At 39.1% G+C, this 22,033-nt stretch overlaps 1 protein-coding gene across 3 annotated transcripts; it reads left to right on the top strand.

Annotated features, from left to right (window-relative positions):
• Positions 1-2,524: 2,524 nt before the first annotated feature.
• CABYR (calcium binding tyrosine phosphorylation regulated) lies at positions 2,525-21,977 on the top strand. 3 transcript variants are annotated; one of them, XM_070940584.1, is made up of 6 exons: positions 2,525-2,582; positions 7,341-7,523; positions 7,702-7,755; positions 16,477-17,814; positions 19,910-20,050; positions 21,871-21,977. In XM_070940584.1, the coding sequence occupies exons 2-5, from the start codon at positions 7,376-7,378 to the stop codon at positions 20,041-20,043; spliced, it is 1,674 nt and encodes a 557-aa protein (XP_070796685.1). In that variant the 5' UTR covers positions 2,525-2,582; positions 7,341-7,375; the 3' UTR covers positions 20,044-20,050; positions 21,871-21,977. The 3 variants fall into 3 exon arrangements, with proteins under 3 accessions (XP_070796685.1, XP_070796686.1, XP_070796684.1); XM_070940585.1 differs by having other exon boundaries at positions 2,526-2,569; XM_070940583.1 differs by having other exon boundaries at positions 2,534-2,648.
• Positions 21,978-22,033: the final 56 nt, after the last annotated feature.

The following is a 22,033-nucleotide window of genomic DNA, read 5'->3' as shown; positions in this document are numbered from 1 at the left end:
TAAAAAATTTAAAACTAGAAACACAAGGAACTCTCTAACAGAACTATACATGGGGCTCCCCTTGAAGAGCATCTGGAGGCTCCAGCTGGTCCAAAATGCAGCCGCGCGGGTGATTATGGGAGCGGCTGGGCGCTCCCATGTAACTCCTTTCCTGTGCGAGCTGCATTGGCTCCCAGTGGTCTTCCCGGTGCGATTCAAGGTGTTAACATCTTTAAAGCGCTCCATGGCTTAGGACCTGGGTACTTATGGGACCGCCTTCTGCTACCGACAGCCTCCCACCGGCCAATATGCTCCCACAGGGCGGGGCTCCTCGGAGTGCCGTTGGTCAGACAATGTCGACTGGCGACCCCCCGGGGGAGAGCCTTCTCAGTGGGGGCTCCTGCCCTCTGGAACGAGCTGCCCCCGGAGGTACGGAGGATCCCAGACTTGCGCACCTTCTGCCGTGCTCTGAAGACTTTGTTATTCCAGCAAGCCGGGCTAGCCTAATTTTAACGGTTTTAAATTTTAAATTGGATTTTAATGGGACGTTTTTAATTATGGGCCAAAGTATTTAATCTGGTTTTAAATTGTTTTTAATTTTTATATCTATGTATTTGATCTTGGCTGTTCACTGCCCTGAGTCCTTCGGGAGAAGGGCAGTATATAAATATAATAAATAAATAATTAAATAATATAATGTATCCCAGGAAAAGGCTGGGTTTTAAGGGCTCTTTTAAATAAGGCCAGGGTATGGGCCAAACAGGCCAAACAAATCCTTGGAGAAATGTTCCTGAGGACAGGTACTGCAACAGAGAAGATATACTTCCTGGATCCCACCAGTAACATTGTTTACATGATAGGATCTGGAGCAGGCCATTTCTTCCGGATAATAAGAATGGGCAGAAACTACAGATGGTAAATGATCCCTCAGATGACAGCTTCTATGTCATTTATAAGAGAATTGGATGCAATTCATAAATTGTAGGCTCATTTCTGATGCTTGAGGTATGTTTCCCTTCCTCTTTCAGAATGGAAGTACAACAATAACAAATAGGGATTTGAGTGATGTAAGTTGCATCTATAATATAATATGGTCAATTACGTTGCTGATTGGCTGCTGGTTTTGACATTTGGAAGTATTTCTAATTAAGGGGTATATTAATGTGTTGAATGTTTGAAGATCTTGCCCTAAGTCTTATTTGTACTTGGGGCACATTGTATTGTGTAACTGGTTTGTCTTTATGGAATTAATAAATAGTTTTCTCTGTTTCAGCATTCCTATGGAATGTATGAATTGGCTTTCAGGAGTCACATATGCAACTTCTGTTTAGGATTTAATGCCGTATATGTTGAATATGAAAACCTGCGATGGAATTCTAAGGAAATTTAATGGCATATATGTAGAACCCATTCTGATTTGGAATTCACAGCTATAATAATTCTCATCTGGGAATTCTCTACATGGACACCCCCATGTTTGCAGAACTCTGTTCAAGATTCTTATGCTAAACACTAAAGAGACCTGTGTCCAGGAAAGAAAAGAACGTGGATTGGCCTGCATATTTAACTCATTTTAAGAAGCTGTTTCTTAACTCACTAAAAACGATTTGGTGCTTTGGTATATCCCTTCCAGCTACTAAAAGCCGGAACAAGTTGGCATAATAGCCCTATGCCTTCAAAACTTCAAAAGCAGTTAATTGCATTTCAGTCTTCATAATCAGTACCTGAGATGTTCACATCTTCTTGCTAATATTATCAAATAGAATATTTTTCTACAGTAATTTTGGCAAATGAAAATTAACAGATATCTCTACAAACAGATCTATAATAATAGATGTAGTGAAAGAGAGTTGTATCATAGACTGATATTTACTGATGCATATAACATTTTAATCCAAACCAAGTAAAATATACGAAGTATTTGCTCATAGAGCTATTAGTATTTTAATACATGCATATTCAATTTACAATTGTTTAATTATAATCCCCATTTAACATTAAACATGTAATTGGCAGCAGAAATCTCAGACTAACCTTTCACAATAGGACAGAGAGGGGGCCATAAGACTATTCACAACAGTATCCAATCTGAATACTTGTCAGTATTTGGTGTCATAAAATGTACACAAGCTTAAGTGTTCTCAGAGAATCGTGTAAAGAGAACAATATCTGCACTCAAGAAATCTGAAATATGAACAAGTACTTTTTTTAAAAAAATACATTTTTATTTATTAGTATGCTGTCTTCAGTAAGAGAAATTACAGCAGTTGCCGGGAGTTTTGAAGATCGTACTGCCTGGAGATTAAGGAAACTAAAATCAAAACCTCCCGGAATGCATCAAGGCTGGACGTTCCCATTGTTTGTACATAAACATGTGAAAACATTTGAGACGAATAAGTTAGGTGTCTTTGATGCGGATCATTGGACGATCAATAGCCGGACTTTGTGACCTCATAAATGCGTGCACTCTAGTCCCGCCCACTAAGAGCCTATCCGTATAAAAGGTCCTCGGGGCGCTTCTCTAACTTCAGAGGAGGCTCCGGCAAGGGGCGAGAAAGGAGCGATCCCGTTGCTGACAAGCGCAAAAAAAGTTAAAAAAGAAGGTTGGGGAATTAGGACAACCGCGGGGTTGTAGTGAGAGGCTTGCTCGGCCTCTTACGCCTGGCACGGTATCAGAAGGAGGGAGGGCAAGTGGGAGAGGGAGGCACAAGCCGCGGGACCCTTTCGGGTGGGTGTGCATGGGCGGAACGGGGGAATGTGCAGCAGCAGTTATCAGAAGTGTCACCCGAGCCAGCAGCTTATACAACGGCTTGGAAATGCACAATTGCCAAGCCAGGATGGTTTGGCCCGATAGACTGCTTTGGTGGCTTGGCTGATCGACGTCTGTTGCAGCAGTTCCCGCCTTCGCAGTTTAACGAATAAGTAACTCCGCGTTGTCTACATTTCCCGAGGGGAAAAACCCTGAAACTGTAAATGTTCTTCCCTAAACTGACATTCTTTAGAGCCGTCGCACAATTCCCATCATCAGTATTCTGGAGCCCATCACTGCTGAGTTCGCTGGGATAAAAAGTTTTGTATCTGAGGCAGAAAGCTTATTGTAGTTGCCTGATAAACTTGGGGGGGTGTGTGTATGAGTGTGAACTCCATAAAGTGACCTTTAAGAAGGAAGTACTCGTTGGAGTTAAAAGACAAAATACCAGTCTTTCAGGAATATGTAAGTAGCAATTTCACCACCCAGAGTCGTTGGATACAAGATGGGTGGCAAATACACTTCATAGTAAGTAAAATACACTCTTGGAAGAGTTTTACCTATCATGAACACTAATGACTAGAAAGAGTATAGTCCCCTGCTCAAGTTTCTTTCTTGATGTACCACAGTTTGCAGTTCTAAGAGCAGAATCCGAATGGAAAAAGAACATTTAAACTACCGAGTTCAACTCTGCTCCAGGCAGGAATCCAAATGAAAGAATCTTCACAGATTGCTGTCTAGTCTCTGCTTAAATACTTTCAATGAATAGGACCTCAAAACCCTTTTGAGTGGTTCCATTGTCAAACTGCTCTTACAGTTAGGAAGGTGTTTTTTCTACAATCAAAATCTTCCTTTATGTAAATCAAATCCCCTATTCCAGGTCTTATCATCAGGGATGAAAGAGTACAGATGTTGACATTCATATCCTTTCAGGTACTTGAAAATTGCCATCATATCCCATCCACTTATTCCATCTTCTGAGGGCTAAACATTTATAGGTCTGGGTGAATTTCAGTCATTCTGCTGCACTGAAATGCTTGGCCTCATGCAGATGTGCAACTGTCTCAACATGCAGAATTGGGCTGGCTTACCTTAAATACCTGTTCAGCTTCAGTGGAAATAATTTCTTGGCATGCACTGTACATGAAAAGGAATTATTTTTCCTTAGCCAAGGATCTTCACTGCTCTGTTTTGCTGCACTGGTTAGAAGCAGGACACCGAAGTTTTCAGCAAAAAGGTTTGAATGAGTGATTTCCTAAACTTCTTCATCAAATCAAAGGACGTCTCCAACTACTTGTTCAGCCCCACTTAATGTTCCATGGTCCTTTAATCTGCCTTCATAGGATTTTGTTTCTAGTTGGTTTATCCTCCTCTTGCCTTTTTAAAAACTATTCTAGTTTGTATGCATCCTTGTTAAAATGGAATGACTAGAATTTTGAGTCCCAGTGCAGAATAAAGTGAAACTATTATTTTCTGTGATCTGGAATCTGTACTTCTTTTCATGCAATCTGGAAGTGCATTTGCCTTTTTGGCAGACATTATACTAATGGCTCATACTGGTATTTATTTTGCAATAAAGTACAATTTCAAGATACTATTCACAATTGGCAGGCCAATTATTTCCCATCCTATACTTGTGCATTTGTTTCCCGAATGAAAAGCTTTGCATTCATTTCCATTTGAATGAATTCAATAATCATTTTATTTATGGCCCATTTCTTTAACCAATTAAGCTTATTTTGAAATATCTTTCTTTAAATTTAGCTATCCTTCCCATTTTCCTGCCATCTTCAAATTTGATAAGTGTTTCTACCATTTCTTCCTTCATATTAGAGGACAGAGGGCCACACTTAACTAGCTTGCTATATTGAAATATTGTGGGATCCTTTGCCAAATGCTTTGCTGAAACCAAGAAAGTCTACTAAGGAGGTTATCCCATCAAAATATAACATTAATTTGGCAAGACTTGCAAAACCCAGACTGAATTCTGAAAATTACTGCATTGTTTTCAAGGTGCTTACATAAAATCGACTGCTTTATGATTGCTTTAGAACCCTCTGTATAATGGTGTCAGATTGAATAACTGAATTCTTTCTGTCCTCTTTCTCTTTTTTTAGAAGAGAAGCATTTGTTTTATTAATTCTTCAATTCTATGTCTTCATCTTACTCTTTAAAATGCCTGATGAAATCTATAATATCTTGCTAGAGAAGACTGAGCCAAAATAAGAATTGACTAATTCTGTCATTTCATTATCTTTTTGTATTTTTCCATCTTTGGTTTCTTTTCTTTTTATTTTAAAGAGATCTGAGGTAGTCTGTTTTATCGTTTTAACATCCTTTGTCAAACTTCCAACACTTTTTGAGCTAGTCATTCCTCTCAATCTCTACAATTTTCTCAATCTTGCTTTGTGCTTTCCTCCTTGATCCGCTGGCCCAGGGTGAAATCCAGCAGGTTCTGACAGGTTCTGGAGAACCAGTAGCGGAAATTTTGAGCAGTTCGGAGAACCGGTAGCGGAAATTTTGAATAGTTCGGAGAACCGGCAAATACCACCTCTGGCTGGCCCCAGAGTGGGGTGGGAATGGCAATTTTGTAGTATCCTTCCCCTGCCACGCCCACCAAGCCATGCCCACAGAACCAGTAGTAAAAAAATTTGATTTCACCACTGCCCTATCCCTCTTTTTTATATCCTATATATGGGGTTTTTTTTGGAGGGTTTCCTGTAATCTTTCGTAGCCATAGTGGCTTCTGTGGTCTTCCATTTCCAGTACCTTTCCTTGAACTGTTTGCAGCTGTTCTTTTAGAAGTAAACTAGCATACTAATTTGTCTGTAGTTTCCATTAAAATCAAGATCTTCAGCATTACATGATTACTTTCCTCTAATATAACTGCTGGTTCATTTATCATTTATTTTCCCTATTGTATAATATCAAATCACTGATATTTGATGTTGATATGTCTTCAACTGCCCCCTAAAGGAAAAAAGTTTTCAGCAAAACAAAGCAAGAATTTCCTGGAAAATCCATGCTTGACAGAATTTGTCTCTCAACAGATGCCAAGGCATTAAAATCCTCCATCTATACAATATTGCTCCATGTCTTGTTGAAATGTATGTAGTTTCCTTTTAGAAAGCACGACTCATATTTGCTCCTTGGTTAGGGGAATAATAATAGATTCCAACAAGAATATTGTTTTTATTTGTTCCTCTGTTTAAAATCCAGATATGCTATATACATTAATTAATTTGGGGTTTTGGGCAGGGTTTATCTTACATAGCAACTTATAGTGCAGTTTCTCCTCATTCTTCTATTGCTTTTGTTCCTCTAGAATAATGCTGTATTCCAATAAGACTTATCTCAGAAAGTCACTGATTATTGTCATATTTTTCTCCGTGATAAAAGTTCTTCCTTTCCATATTCTGTGTATTAGAATGTAGGCCTTAAGCTTTCCAAACAACGTTTCCTAATTTTTCAATTTGTGATTTAACCACATCACTCACTGTTCCTTTTAAACTGTATACCTTTATTTGATATCCTAATTTCATTGTTTTTTCTGGATTCACTTTAATGTCCTCCTGATCAAGTTTAACTTAATTATTTGCCATTTATTTACTTGCAGTTTACTGCTGTATTCAGTAGGGATTTATAAGAACATGGGAATAAGATTGTACCAAAAGTAATGAAACATCGGTTTTAAAATTTTAAAGGAATTCTAAAGCCATAAAAGTTGGTCCTGCCTTATTATCTCCTTTGTTTGATATTATATACAATTTCAAGAAGTAACACAATCAGTTTAAATCTAACTTTTGAAAGTAATATTCTGACATCGATCAACTCAATCTGAGCTAACATTGTTTGAGAGCTACTTTATGCCTCATTATAATTTTTGAAATGATTTGTTCGATGATGACACAAAACAAATTTCCACCCAAAGTTTGTATGCACTAGGCTTTTTTTTTTCTATCAGTCAATTAAGCAGTCAGTAGGAGAGAGGCATATAAATGCCCATGAAGCCAACTTGACTGGATTTGATTCATAAATGCTCTTAGGATAAATCTTCAAGTTTTATAAAGATGAATCCACAAATATTATAAGGCTAGATTAATGTTTGCTGATCTGGTGCATTCCAAATACGTTGGATCTTAAAGTCCTGTAATCTTATAATCAACACCGGCGATGCTTAGTCTAAGATTAAAGGTAAAGGTTTCCCTTGCACATATGTGCTAGTCATTCCCGAATAGGGGGCGATGCGCATCTCCGTTTCAAAGCCGAAGAGCCAGTGGTTATGTGGCCGGCATGACTAAACGCCAAAGGTGCATGGAACGCTGTTACCTTCCCATCAGAGGTCACTATTTTTCTACTTGAATTTTTTTCGAACTGCTAGGTTGGCAGAAGCTGGGACAAGTAACGGGAGCGGCACTAGGGATTCAAACCGCTGAACTGCCGACCTTTCAATCAACAAGCTCAGCGTCTTAGCCACTGAACCACTACGTCCCTCAAGTCTAAGATTATAGCAGTTTAAATCCAACACATCTGGTGCCATTGACTTGGGAGAGGCTGAAGTACAGACTGTTGGGGTGTCAAATCCTTTTTCACCCCTCTTCTTTCCTTTCAGTTGTGAATTTGCAGTTTCATGTTCAACTGGCAACAATGCATACTGCAAAGCCCAGGATGGTGGTCCCATATGGCCTCAAGACTTTACTTGAAGGAGTGAGCAGAGCAGTTCTCAAAGCTAGTCCCTCCAACATCACCGAGTTTGCTGCTGAGTATTTCAAAGAACTCATAGTTTTTCGAGAAGGTTTGTCTTTTTTTGTTTTAAAAAATTAAATATTCACCAGTATAAGTAAACCAACAATCATTCAAACTATTGAGTCCTTATATTAGCTCTGACAGGAAATGTGTTTTATATATCAGTTTTGTACGAGCAGAGATTTAGGTTCATAAATTGATTGCCTTTCTCCATCTTTTCTTTCCAGAACATCCTAATTTAGATATCAAAGAACTGGTGAGAGAATTTCATGTGACAAGAGGTATGAGATTAGCACTAAAAACGATTTGTTGTTAGGGCCTGGCTGCACATTATTTAATGTAACTTGTTTTCTTTTAAGGGGAGATTTTAAAGAAAATGTAAATGTGGTTGCTGAGACTGTGATTGAAAGTGGAAGAGAAGGCTTTCCTCTCTGACATAGTTTTTACATTAAAAAATCATCCATCGATCCTGGTTAAGATTATAAATCTGAAAAACCAAAGGTGACTTATATTTGTGTGAATTAAATATAACAAAGAAACCTCTAATTAAAAAAAGATCACCTGGGCAGTTGGTTGAAATAGCAATAGTGTGAAATTCTTGGTTCTATAGATTTGGATATTTGCCTATGCCTAATGCTTCATACTTTTGTTCACTGAAACAACAGATGAGAGACAGATTGGGCAGACAGAGAATGTAATTTTAGTGCAGTCTGGGAATGTCCTGGAGATTGGAACAATTTATTGAGAAAATGTTGAAGGGTTGATAAGCAAAGGAAAGATTTTGAGTTTCTACCAGGAGTGAGATTGTACTGTATCACTATGGGAAAACTTTATGTGTTAGCATATTCCTCATCAGTCCACAGTTATCTAGCTGGGACTTAGGGAGTTAGGATGCTTAAAACAGGAAGGATGATAGAGTGCTTTCATTTAGATTCCATCACTGTGCAAGGGGTCAAACTTTAATGGCCTTGCTAGGCACCCTGCAAATCTAGCACTCTGTGATTCTTCTATGTTTCCTGTCTAAGTCCAAGCAGTTTTTGAAAGCCTCTGGCTTTCATTTTGACTGCAACTCTGAGGATGCCACATTTTTTGAAAACTAGTATTTTTACTTTAAGTAAGATTAGGTGAGTATCTGGCATCCTGTAAAATAGGGATACCAATTTTCCTTGCCAAGAATGCCCCTGGATTCCATATAGGCCCCAGAGACATTCATTTGATACAAAAACGCTTTAGCTGCACAACCATATGCAAATATGGCTTCTATCATGCATAGTGAAAAAAGACATTTTGTTTAACAGAATGTGGGATTAACACAAATTCATTTATATTGGTGTGTGAACCCGATTGGCCAAGTATTTTTCCCCTCTCCTTGCATCTTGCATATAGTTTACTAGGGATGAGGCTTATACTAATTGGTTTTACATTAAATGATTCAGCAATTTAGGTTAGCTAGATACCTGCATTTAATAAAGTAATGCTAGCTTCAGACTGAGCAAGATTGATAGATGGAGATAGGATCTCAGTAGCCTTAATATTGCTGTCCATGAAATGCTCAGCTCACAGAAAGACTGGTGTGATTGTGTTTGTGTATGAGGCAAACGGAGTAGGAAAAAGAAAGAGTTGTTCATGTTGTATAGGACACAGTTCTGTAGTTTAACCCTGGTGAAGATATCTGTTCCATTTGTTCTGCATCTTAGATATAGCAATGTTATAGTTTTTTTTAAAAAAAGAATCAGCATATTTGGTGAAGAGCAAAGGTATGTCTATTTACACATTTCTTTTTTAATTCAAATTTTTATTTTATTAAAAAAAGATTAAAATACAAAACTCCCCAAAAATTAAAGAATAGAAAAAAACAAAAAAACAAAAAAAACTAGTAAGACACTAGGAAAAGCGCATTGAATAAGAAAAAGAAAAAAAACTAACACCCCCCCATTGAAAACTGATTAATACATTACTACAAAATTAATTTGTCATCTCTTATAAAACAGGTCCAAAAGATTTTTAAACTACCAAATCTATTTGCAAATAACTAACCTGTCATCTATATACTATATTAATGACACTAGTTTAAAGGAGGACCCAGTTTGTGGGGGCAATAAGCTGACTTTGTATAAGTATACAAAAGTATGAAGGCTATTGTTTAACGCATTGTAAACCGCCCTGAGTCTCTGGAGAAGGGCGGCATATAAATCAAATTAAAAAAATAAATAAAAATAAACTATACTTAACAGGAAGAACAATAATAATAAAGAAAGACAAGATTAAAGTTTTAGAACCTTCTGTTAACAAATTATTAATGTGAACAACTTGTAGAAAATTTTCCATGACATCTTATCTATCCCATATCATCCCAAAGGTTAACAGTAATTCATCAGTAATTACTAATGTCCACATTTGTTTCTTAATGCAATTTCTTTTTGTCTGATGAAATATAATAAATTCAGTCTTCAAAGTTGATCTATTTTCCCAACAAAGTCCAAATAAAATTGCTTCCTGATTAGGTGTGATAAATCCATTTCCCCATTTCCCTCAATCCCCCTCGGGAAAGCCAATTTGCTTCTCCACTCAGCGTAATTTCTGCTGTTGTAAAAGGCTGCGGGCTTGAATTTAAAAGAGCTATATGCCATCAACTCAGTTAGAATTCTAAGTCTGTATAGGCCCAATTTCTTTCCGACAAATTAACTGATTTCAAATTACATTCCTTTTTTGAATCTAATTCCAGAACAACATGCCTCTGAATATTTTCCATAGCCATTATCATTTCATCAAACTTTTTAAAGAAGCTTTCAACTAAAGATTGCATTATCAAATGGTCTTTTCAGTCAGCTCTGTTCATATTTAATTCGATTCACTGTTGTTCTGTGTAAGTTAGCCAGGAAACAAAAAACACTGAAGCAGGCCTGTCAAACTGGCAGCCTGCAGGCTGGATGCCTCACGCACAGACCATGCCCACCCCGGCTCCGCAAAGGCAAAAAACATCGCAATACATCACAATACATCAGGTGACGATCAAGTTTGACACCGTGCACTAAAACAAAGTGAAGGAAAAAAAATAAAGGAACAGGGAAGATATTTTCTGGATATGTCGATCCAAAGTTAAAAGAAAAATTAAAAAATAAGCTCCAAATATTTTGCAAGTTAATAAAGTATAAAAGCCGTGTGGTGAAAGTCTAATATTGATGTAAATCAAATAAAAGCACTTCACCATCCAAGGACACACTGTGTTTTCATATAGAAAAGCAAAAATTATTCAAAGCACAACATAAATAAAAAGGAAAAGGAAAAAAAAACAGATAAAATCCAGCAAGGGATCAAAGTAGGTCAGTATTCAACCAGCCAAAGACTGGTAAAGTAACACAATAAATTCCAAAAGTGAAAGTTAATACCCATGCATGCTTAGAAAACAAAATGCTGAAAGGAAGATGGAGGCCCTGACTTCCCGCCCGCTCCCAAAGGGAACTGAAATCTTCAAGACTCTGCTTCCCAGATGGGGTCCATGGCCGTCCAAAAGTTGTCTGGGTCATTCCTAAGTGCGCCATTCAAATCTAGGGACAGCACTGCCAGAGCAGTTCTGGCAACAAAATCAGATCGTTGGCAGGAAAGAGAAAAATTTCTACCACTCAGCAGCCATCTTGGGGGGGGGGGGGGAGTTCTTTTCATCTCTTTGCACATTTCTCATTTCACTTCTCAGTACATATTTTCTTTTCTTGACTATTGTACTAGTGACAGCTGTCAGGTTCCCACAACATGCCAGGCAAAAATATATTTGTGACTCGAGGTAACACTATTGACACAGCATGCCTACTCACAACTTTTAGCTACGATTTACTCAATCAAATATTTCTGGATTTGCACAATACACCAAGAATAAATTAACCAAAAGTAATGGTGATATGACAAGCTAAACTAGTTTGTGGTCTGTTGTGCCATGCAAAAAAAAAGCACCTGTGATGTTGAATTTGTCTTTTACTCTATTTCTACTAGAAATTCCTGGATATTTTTTTATTTTATTTTTTTTACATTATACAGACTGCAATAAATATTTTTATTGCAGTCTGTACAATGTAGTGTGTTAAATAAAAAATGTTTGGTGGTTCTTTGATTGGCTAACCTTCATGCCTGCGTGTGTCTTGCCTCCCTTTGCTGTTTTCTGTCTTACTTCCTTGTTTTGTCAAACCTCTCTCCCACCACCAGAGGGACCTCACTTTTAGTTGATCTCAAATGCTTTCTCCTTTTATCTTCTTCTGCCCTGTCATATTATAAAATCGCTTTCTCCAATGTGTTTCCCTTCAAATAGGTTGAACTATAACTATAAATCCTCTCCTAGTTCAATGACTGGCTGTTATGAAAGCTGAAGTTCAATACATTTGGGAAGGCAGCGAGTTGGAAAAGGCTGTTTAAACACCCCTACCCCCACCACTGAGAACTACCTGAAATTTTAGGCATAGTTTTCCAGTCGGAAATCTTGTATATAAGATATTTATCTTTGCTATAAGTAGGTACTCATAATTGGTCTAAGATGTGGCAGTACTTAAAATGGATTACATAGCATACTAAATCATTGATGTTTCTGTTTTAGCATGATGTGATTTCTAATAATAACTAATGGTTTAATGACAGTTAAGTTGAAGCCTGATTAAAAAAAATATGACAGTCAAATGTGTGAACTTGGATTATAAATTGACCCATAGAAATGAGCAGATCTTAAATTAATCATAACAAGCTTTCTCATTGATTTCAGAATTTTTCCTTAGTAAAACTAAACCTGAACCATAATTGAAATTATAGCAGGTGGCAGTACCAAACTGACTCATCCTTACTTAGCTTTTTCGAAGTCAGCTAGAGTCAGTTTGGTACTGCCACCTGCTATAATTTCAATTATGGTTCAGATTTAGTCTTACTAAGGAAAAATTCTGAAATCAATGATTAATAGTTGGATGAGAGACCATGATGGATTAATGCTATGGCAGACCATATCCATATTGTCGCCAAGAAAAACCACAGGCATATCCTTGAGTTCATCAAGGGTTAGAATTTTAGAGGAAGCAATTAATATAATTAAAATCAATTTCCCCAGATGTGCCTCTCTTCAACTTCTGGAATTCCTGGTCAGAATGGTTATGGTCATGGTTGAGATTCTGGAAGTTAAAGTTCCACATAGTGGGATCATGCCTAGGTTGGCAAAAGCTGTTTAGAATCAACTTTACATTTCACTTGATTTTTTAATTTTTTAAAAAAACCAGACTTCTATTTCTCTTTTACTGATAATATTAACACTAGCTCCATTTGTCACAATTTGTAGCATATTTTTTTCATATTTTTCTTTGTCATTTAATTTCTGAACACTTGAGTTGATTCAGCAAGTGCTTCTGATATAGCTCGTTCTCCACTAATTTAAGGTTAGGGTTAGGATTATGTAGTGCTTCATTTTCTAGAAGGATTTCCAAAACGCTTAACATCCTCAAAACTTGCAGCGTGGTTTTGGGAAATAGGAAGGATCATTTATAAAGCACATATCTGTGATTATTTTCTTCACATAAAAAAAGCTGTTTCCACATAGAAACAAAATTAATTGTGTTCTTTTCTTTAATCAAAGCAGTGAATTTTGCCATTTAAATTATAATTTAACGTGAACTTTAGATCTTTTGTCCACATGTTCTCCCATTGTTCAAACATTATATTTATTTGCCCATTGAATCATACAATGCTTTACATTCTCATTTTCCAAGTTCAATTTCAATAACATTTTATAAGCAATAATATGTTCATCACTACCACACGATAGGATTTCCAATTCATTTTTCACAAAATCAAATCAATAGTTTTTTTAAATATCTAATTTAAATCTTTCAATTGTAAATATTTAAACCAATGGCAAACACACCCTTCTGATTCCAACTCCTCTTTAGATTTGAGGATAGGGTCATCATAATTGAAAGATATTATTTGACCATAAGTCCACCAGTCTTGCCTCGCCACCATTTCTTTTCTTAAAAAGGCTTCTTGGGGCAACACCCAGAGAGGCTTTGCAGATGCTATCTCCAACAAAGTGATTATTGAAATCAACATTTATTTTAACCTTATCATACCATAAATACCCATGCCATCCAAATCTTAATTTATGGCAGTCCAGCTCAAATAACCTCTTATTTTGAAGAGTCACCCACTCATTTAGCCAGACCAAACAAGCATGAAAATACAATTTCAAATCTGGTAAACCCAAACCCCCAACAAAAATGTTGGTAAAATATTCATCTTAATTACAGAGATTCTACCTAATAATAATACCATGTTTTCCCGAAAATAAGACCTTGTATTATATTCTTTTGAACCCTGAAATAAGTGCTTGGCCTTATTGCCATGTGCTCAAAAGCCCGATTGGGCTTATTATCAGGGGATGTCTTATTTTGGGGTAAACTGGGTAGTTTCAATTTATCTCGGCTTAAGTGTTTTTTAATATCATTCCAAAGAGACACAAAGTTATGTTGAAACAATTTAGCATTTGTATTTGTCAATATAACCCACAGGTTTTTCACTTTTTTCTCCACCTTAAAACACGTTTTAGTCAATATTTCATAATCCTGAGAAGTCATATTCTTAAGCATTGTTATTTTCTGCTTATTTATTATAAAGCCCGCTAATGCTCCAGACTCATTTAATTTCTTCATCAGATATTCTATATCTGGGTCTTGCAAAAATATACCGTATTTTTCGGAGTATAAGACGCACCTTAGTTTTGGGGGAGAAAAAAAAGAAAAAAAACTTCTGCCTCTTCCTACCAGCATCCATCGATATTCATCTGGCTAGTGTCCTTAGCAAACAGCCTGGTCAGCTTCAGCACATTAGCCTGATTCAGCATGAGCAGCTGATTGGTGGGTGGATCCGCCTCCCAGAATACCCTCAATCAGCTGTTCCCAGAGGTGAACTTTAACAACAGGTTTGCTGGTTGTGAGTGTGTGCTACACTCGCACTTGCCTCATTGGAGCAGATATGCAGCTTCAAAAATGCAGCTGATCGTCGCAGGGCACTCCAGTGACTACAGCAGGGGAAGCGCGGAACCGGTCCGACAAGGCAGCAGCTGTTCTGGGTTGCCATTTTGGCCTCTGCACCTTGCTTTTTCACCCTCCAAAAGCTCCATTTGAGAGGCTGCTATTTGCAAAGAGAAGAGAAGCTCCCTTGCAAATGGAGCTTTTGGTGGCTGAAAACTCAACCTCTCAAATGGAGCTTTTGGAGGCTGAGAGGCTCTCCGTTTTGAGAGGCTGTGTTTGCAGCCTCCAAAAGCTCCGTTTGAGAGGATGTGTGGAGGCCGAAGGGTGGGGGCTGGTGAGTGGATGGGGCTACATTTGGTGTATAAGATGCACCCAAATTTTCACCCTCCTTTGGGGGGGGGGGAAATGCGTCTTATACTCCGAAAAATATGGTAACTAAATTGTCAGCAAATGCTCTCAATTTATAAACTTCCTTTTTGATATTTATACCTTTTATTTTCTCAACTTGCCTAATATCCCTATTCAAAACTTCCAGAAAACACCAGAAAAATGAAATAAAAGCTGAAAGGGTGTAGTATCCAAAGCATAGCAAAGGAGAAACTAACTGTAAAGCATAGTATACACAGGAAATAGCTGTAGAAACAGCAAAGTTCAACAGAGGACTGCAAGTACATGAGAAAATCCCAGTCTTGTGAGAGAACCCTTCTTCCTTAGCAACGGTATTCCCTGGATTATTCTGGCTATAGGTGCTGGCTATATGTAGCCAGCTTTCCCATATAGATTTGTACTGATCTCATCCCAGGTAGGTTTCCAAAACCTTATATAACATGCTATAGCAATTCCTCATCCTCCTATTAATGCACATTTCTTATTTATACTTCTTGCCCAGTAGTAGTTATTATTTTTTTTTTTGTGGGAGCACCATCTGATTCATCTGCCTCCCTGCCAGGTGTTGGTCTTTGGCAAAGCAGTTCTAGAAGAAAAGATAATCTTCCGGAAGTAAACTGCAGGAGAAAACAACCACTAAAATGGAAAGAGGTTTAAAAGCCTTTATTCTAAAGCTAAATTACTGTGACCATTTGTCAGAATAGATAGGAAAGCATAAGGAAATATGGGCTCCCCCATTTCAACCACTTCAACGTCTGGTTTGTCCAATAAATATGTAGGATAAATTTTTAACCTCTAATTATAGGACACAAAGTGAGAAGTTGTTTGTCAACATGAAGGTTTTCTTATGCTGACAAAGAGGTTTTCTTATGCTGAATCTGATGGAATATAAACAGTTATGTTTATCTTAGTTGGCAATCTCTCTAGCTCAGTATTTCTCAACTTCAGCAAAGTTGAAATATGTGGACTTCAACTCCCAGAATTCCCCTAGCCAGCAAGTCAACACATTTTGAAATTGCTAAGGTTGAGAAACACTGTTCTAATTTTTAAAGAAGGAATTTTTTCCAACCTACCTCTCAGTAATAGGCATTAAAATCCTTCTCTAGGGCAAAGCTTGCATTCGCAGCATCGGATTCTTCTGCTTACGGTTTTTCTATACAACATTTGAACAGTTGGTGGTCAAACACCAAATCTCTTCCCATGTGCTTTATGTATTTTGACTACTTTTTAGTGATGGAAGTTTAATTTTTGTTTGTGTTTACTTCTGTGCCATGCCACTCAGAGCTTGCATTGATTGGCCTTATAAAGGTGTAAAATGAATAATTAAAGAAATACACAAAATGGATGTGGGAAACAGCCAACCTTGCTGTGTGATGGACTATTACAAAAGCCTGCAGACATTTTCTCATCTGCAACTATAGGCCGATGTGTGCAGTTAAATGAATGGAGTAACCTCTGGCTCCACCAATCATGTACAGTCTTGTATTAAGCACTTATTACATGCTTTCCTTAATGGCAGATGAAAGACAGATATTTAGCTTCCAAAATTAACTTAGAAGTCGTGGTTTTTTTTGGGTTGATGGGGGTCTCTTTTTGATTTATTTCCTGTTTATCTTCCTGCAGTGGAGGGATGGGCAGAAGGACCAGGAGCAGCAACACAGATGCCCCGTTCTAAAAGGGCAGATGTTGGAGATGCATTTCGGTCAGATCTTGACACGATTCCAATTCATGATGAACCCAAACGGAAGGAGAAATCGACTGACACAGAAGAGGATCAGATAAGCGAAGAGTCTCGTGAACTGAGCACCAAAACTACTCAATTCCCATCTATTGTTGACGAATTTGTAGAAAAGGTTGGGGACGACAAGGGAGCAGGACTCGCTTATATCCCAGCCGATCCAGCTCAGCTAGCATCACAAATGCTAGGTAACGTTGAAACGATGGGTACTGAACCTGAGTTGAAGGATGTGGCCATCTCTGTGCAGACCCTTCCTACGTTGTCCCACACTGCCAGCGAGGCAATGGCCGCAATTGCAGTTGGTTTACCAGCTGCTCCGGAACCTGCTCCGGAACCTGCCCCAGAACCTGCCCCTGAGCTTGCCCCTGAGCCTGCCCCAGCAGAAGCAGAACCTGCTGAAGAAGAAGCACCTGCCCCAGCAGAAGCAGAGCCTGCAGAAGCAGAACCTGCTGAGGCAGCAGCAGAACCTGCTGAGGCAGCAGCAGAACCTGCTGAGGCAGAAGCAGAACCTGCTGAGGCAGCAGCAGAACCTGCTGAGGCAGAAACAGAACCTGCCCCAGAGGAAGCAGAACCTGCCCCAGAGGAAGCAGAACCTGCCCCAGAGGAAGCAGAACCTGCCCCAGAGGAAGCAGAGCCTGCCCCAGAGGAAGCAGAACCTGCCCCAGCAGAAGCAGAACCTGCCCCAGAGGAAGGGGAAGCTGCCCCAGAGGAAGCAGAAAACAGAACTTCTGCACCTTCTCTCAGGGCTGAATCAGTCACTCAAAGTCAGAGCTCCGTCCAGGAGGAAATAGCTATCTCGGGCAGCCTGGCGGAGCAGTCACCTGCTGACCTAGTAGAACAAGCTTCCTCAGATCCCTTGCAGGAAGGAGAGCCACCCCCGCCGCTACCACCACCGCCTCCTGATAAAGACCTGTTTCAGGCAGAGGGTTGCCCAAGTGAAATTGAGCTCACATCAGACATATACATCGCACCTGCGGGTGATGATGACCCCAGCGCTGGTGGAGAGCCTGTGCCACCACCTTATGTAGAGCAGTTTCCACAGCAGATAGTCATTCCTTTTGTAGATACAGTAGCCTGTCTCTTAGATCCACTAACAGCTTCACTAAATTCAGGCCAGTTTACTAGTATTCTAGATCCATCTGCAGATGATGCAGAATGTGACCCTGACAGAATGGATACTACAGAGCAACTGAAATCAACTGACCCAGGTTTTATTATGTCAGGTAAGAAAGTCAAGATATTTCTGAATCCTTCCTATTCCACATTGTAATATTTTAGCTCTGTAAGTAGTAAATCATTTCCATCTCCTTGGGTGCATTTATGTTGGTAAAAGCTGGCGATAAGTTAGCAGGAAAGAGGTTAGTTCTCCAGCTATAGCTGAACTAGAACTTCCAATAGTCTCAGCCATTACAGTCAATACTGAGGGATGTTGGATATTGTAGTTCAGCAATATCTGGAAGGCTACAGGTTTCTCCACTCCTGCAATATGGCTTTGGCCAAGAAAGTGCCTCAAGGACTGGAACTTATTTAAATGCAAATAGCCATGCCAGTGCAGGGTTGAAATGAAAGTTACTCTCGTTTTGGGGTGTTACAGGCCCACAGCACTTGTCAGGCAAATTGTGCATGTGTGGAATTTTTGCCTGTGGGATGCTTCCAGATGTGCAGTGGATTGTGAATAAGCCCTAAAGTTTTCTTTGCACGAGTTTGCCCTAGTTTCCTGTTCCTGTATTATATTCTTTTTGTACAGACGGAGAAGCAGCATGGGATGAAATTCAGCAAGGGAACACTGGTATAGAAGATGCTTGGCCTTTCATTTTCCTACCAGAAGACTTGCTCACAGTAAACTGCACAGCTTGAATCAAAATTGCATACATGCCCCTGGCAGCCGAAGGAAAGTGAGGTGGTGACTGTGACTAATTTTTTTTTAAACATAGTAGACTCAACTGTGGCATTGACATGGTTTTTGCATTTAAAGGAAATGGTGGTGGTTGCCTTCGCTTGTCCCATTAGGTCCAATCTTCTCCAGATGCCTACAGAAGGTGGATTAGTTGCTTCTTACTTAAAAACATGGGATTGTTGTAACTGGAGGCCTAGCTTTCTTCCCTGGCAGGACTTGTTCCAAATGATTTTTTGCCTCTGTAATAAGTGTCTAAGCCACCACTGTTCCCAGCTGGAGAAAGATTAATGTTTTTTTATCCATTGACCTCTGATTGCAAAATCTCCCAAGAATCACGTTCTGTTAGAGAGATAGGTAGGTAAGAAACAAAAGCATGTTAACAGAAGAGAGAATGCTGAAGGGTTAAAAGGATCCTGAAGCTTGTCATGGATAGATTTTTCAATATTTTAAGCTGCCAGTCATTTGAGTTCAAGTTTATCATCCAACAGCTTTTGCATTGACTCACAGGAGAGCTGATTAAAATGAATCCATACAGGACCCTAAGGCTTCACCTGTGGGGCAAGCCTGTAAAATCTAGCTGACTGATGTTATGTTGACAAAAGGACTCTGGCACATGTTGAATGTTGGCAATTTCTTGTAACTAATGAATGAATGAATGAGACTTGAATTGAAAATGTGCCCTGATAAGCCGAAACAGCATTTTTTAAAGCTGAACTGCAGCTTCATCCCCAGAAGGCACTTTTGCTGTTGTCCCTCTATTTTCAGCATACCAAGGTCCAATTTTTTGCCCCTACAGACTCTCTCTTCTTTGTAACATGCTTCTTTGCGGCATAAAGTTGTTTGTAAAGATATGTAGTTCATACATCCTAGTAGATGGTCTTTCATGCCAGCAAATTTTTCTTTAAATTTTTATTTTATAGCCATGGCAACAAGCGAACCAGGACAGCCACCACCATATTCTAATGTGTGGACTCTCTATTGTCTAACTGATTTGAAACAACAAGGTCGTAAGTCACCACCACCACCTCCACCCCTTCCACCTGTTGGAACTGGTGCTACTGTTCCCCAAGCAACCCTATTCATATCTAGTGGTAAGGACCAACCGCAGTATCTACAGCCGCAGATGATACAACAAGGTCAACCACCACAAGTGTCCTCTCCAACTTATGTGATGATGGAAGATGGGAAGAAGGGAAATGCACCACCTTTCATTTTAGTGGGCTCTTCTGTTCAGAATAAACAGGACTGGAAACCTATCCCAGGTCATGCTGTTCTAACACAGCCGGACGCTGCTGGTACTGTGAGGAGGTTCGCTACAATCCCGGTACCAATCGCCAGGGCAGCAGATCCAAAAATGGCCAACCCCAATTTTAACCCTGCACAAGATAGTGGCAGGCCGCCAACTCCAGTTTTTCTTTCAGTTGCCATACCTCTGGAAGATGTGATGAATGGGAAGAATGGCACAGGAGCTGGGGATAAAGCAGCTTTTGCAGGCAGTTATGGTATAGCAGGAGAAATCACATTTACAACTGCCTCTGTACGTAGGACAGAATAGCAAAACGGTGAGTGGATGTTCAGGCTTTGGTAGAGACCCTGAAGCTTGATAAAGCTTTAAACGCACCTTTCAAACATGGCGTTTTTCAGATGTGTAGCCTTTGACTGAGGATCAGTCAAATATGGACAGTGAACATGGTTGGGATTACGTGAGATGAAACCTGACACATTTGTCTGAAGAGGGCTCGTAATAAAGATGTTCCTTGGTATACTTGCTCTTCTGCCCTTATGACATTTTTGATTGTTTGTTCCCAGATGTCATTCCCAGATGTCATTCTAAGGGCACATGCCAAAGAACAGTGCCAGATTTAAGCAGAGCAGGAAGCTTTTCTTTTTTTTTTTGGCAACTGAATGGTATTTTTTTCTTTGAGGGGGGAGCAGGGCTGCACAAGATGTGACAGGGTGCTGACATGATACCATGTTGAGTTCCTTCGTTTTCTCTTCTTAGGGCAGGGACTGAAGCAAGTGCAGCTGCTTTAAGATGAACAAATATCAGAATAAAGTGAATTTAGAGAAAATGCCCCTTTCCAGAACGAAAGCTATAAAAATATTTCTAATTTTATTTATATCCCACTTTGTGTAAAAGATTGCAGGACAGCATATATAATGCTCCCTCTTATTTTTCTGACAAGAATCCTGTCAGGTAGGTTGGGCCAAGAGAGATGGTCCAGAGCCACCTCAAGAGCATCCATTAGATTAGTGTTTGTCAACTTCCACAACTTTTAAGATGTGTGGATCTCAACTCCCAGAATTCCCTAGCTGTATCTTGCCACGGTTGAGATTCCTGCACTGGATTAGTACTAAATTTCTTAAAATCTCACCTTTTATATATAATTCAAGGGTGCAAACAAACCTAGTGCTATTGCCTCCTAATTTTCCCACAACTCTTAAGGATTGGGTTAAGGAGGAACAAGAACCTGGATCTCCCTGCTCCAAGACTACTTTTACCATTATTCTAATGCAGGGGTGTCAAACTCGCGTTGTGACGGTGGGTTTGAAGGTGCACCTGTCTGCAACCTATTCAAGCAGCCATATTGTTTTCCTGACATCATAGGGCTGCCTTCCCAAGCTGCGCCTTGATTGCAGGAAATAAATTTTGGTTGGGTTGCAGAAGAGCACTCTATTTGAGCCTCTTTTCACTGCCTTTTTAAAACCTTGGCTAAATCTGCTTCCTTTGAATTAAAAACATGTGACCAAGCTTTCAACAGCAGCACTGATACATACAAACCTTTTTTGGTGCACTTTTATCATTGCCTTCCTTTCCTTTCATGCATGGTGCACTTTATCAGAATTAATGGCAGACTCCTGAAAACTTATGCCCAAGTTGTAATAATAAAGAATAGCTGTTCTGGCTTGATTTTCCTGCCACTATTACAGAGAAACGTAGAGCTATTTGTAAAACTAACTGAAGGCCCCAGCTTATGGCATGTTTCTGTACCATATTGACGGCAATAGTGTTCTCACATTTATAGGACACTGGATTATGACCAACTGATTATATGTTTGCTGTATTGGTCAGAACCATTCAAGCCACACTTGTTCAGAATCAGTGCCTATTTGTGATGCAGATTTCAGGCTAACTATGACCTTGTCATTCCATAGCGTATGTATGTATGTATGTATGTACGTACGTACATACGTACGTACGTACGTATTTATGTATTTATGTATTAGACTGAAGATGTGGTACAGTGGCTAAAAAGATAAAATGGAAATTTTGATTATAAAGCAGTGATTTTTGAAGATTAAAACATTCCAAAACCACAATTAAGGTTTAGTGGGTTGAGCCGTTGCTAAATGTACTGAGCTGATGTTTTTTTCCTCCCAGATTGAGAAGAGGTGCTGTCCAACATTTCACCCCAGAACGGAAAGCTGCATCTTTAATTTAAAATTGATTAACTAGTACAAGCAATAAAGCAGTACAAGGAATCTGAATCTAAAGACATTTTTTCCCTATGGCTTAAGACCGGTAGCCAAGTAGCATAAAACTA

Source organism: Pituophis catenifer, unplaced genomic scaffold (genome assembly GCF_029215685.1).
Source record: "Pituophis catenifer annectens isolate HBS135680 unplaced genomic scaffold, rPitCat1.0.hap2 SCAF_3, whole genome shotgun sequence".
NCBI lineage: Eukaryota > Metazoa > Chordata > Lepidosauria > Squamata > Colubridae > Pituophis > Pituophis catenifer.
Note: the sequence above shows the minus strand (reverse complement) of the source record. Positions and strands in the feature narration are given on the sequence as shown.

Coding starts and splice junctions, on each gene's coding strand:
- CABYR (XM_070940584.1), top strand. CDS start 7,376: ATGCATACTGCAAAGCCCAGGATGGTGGTCCCATATGGCCTCAAGACT. Junction 7,524..7,701: donor ACTCATAGTTTTTCGAGAAG/GTTTGTCTTTTT, acceptor TTTTCTTTCCAG/AACATCCTAATTTAGATATC. Junction 7,756..16,476: donor AGAATTTCATGTGACAAGAG/GTATGAGATTAG, acceptor ATCTTCCTGCAG/TGGAGGGATGGGCAGAAGGA.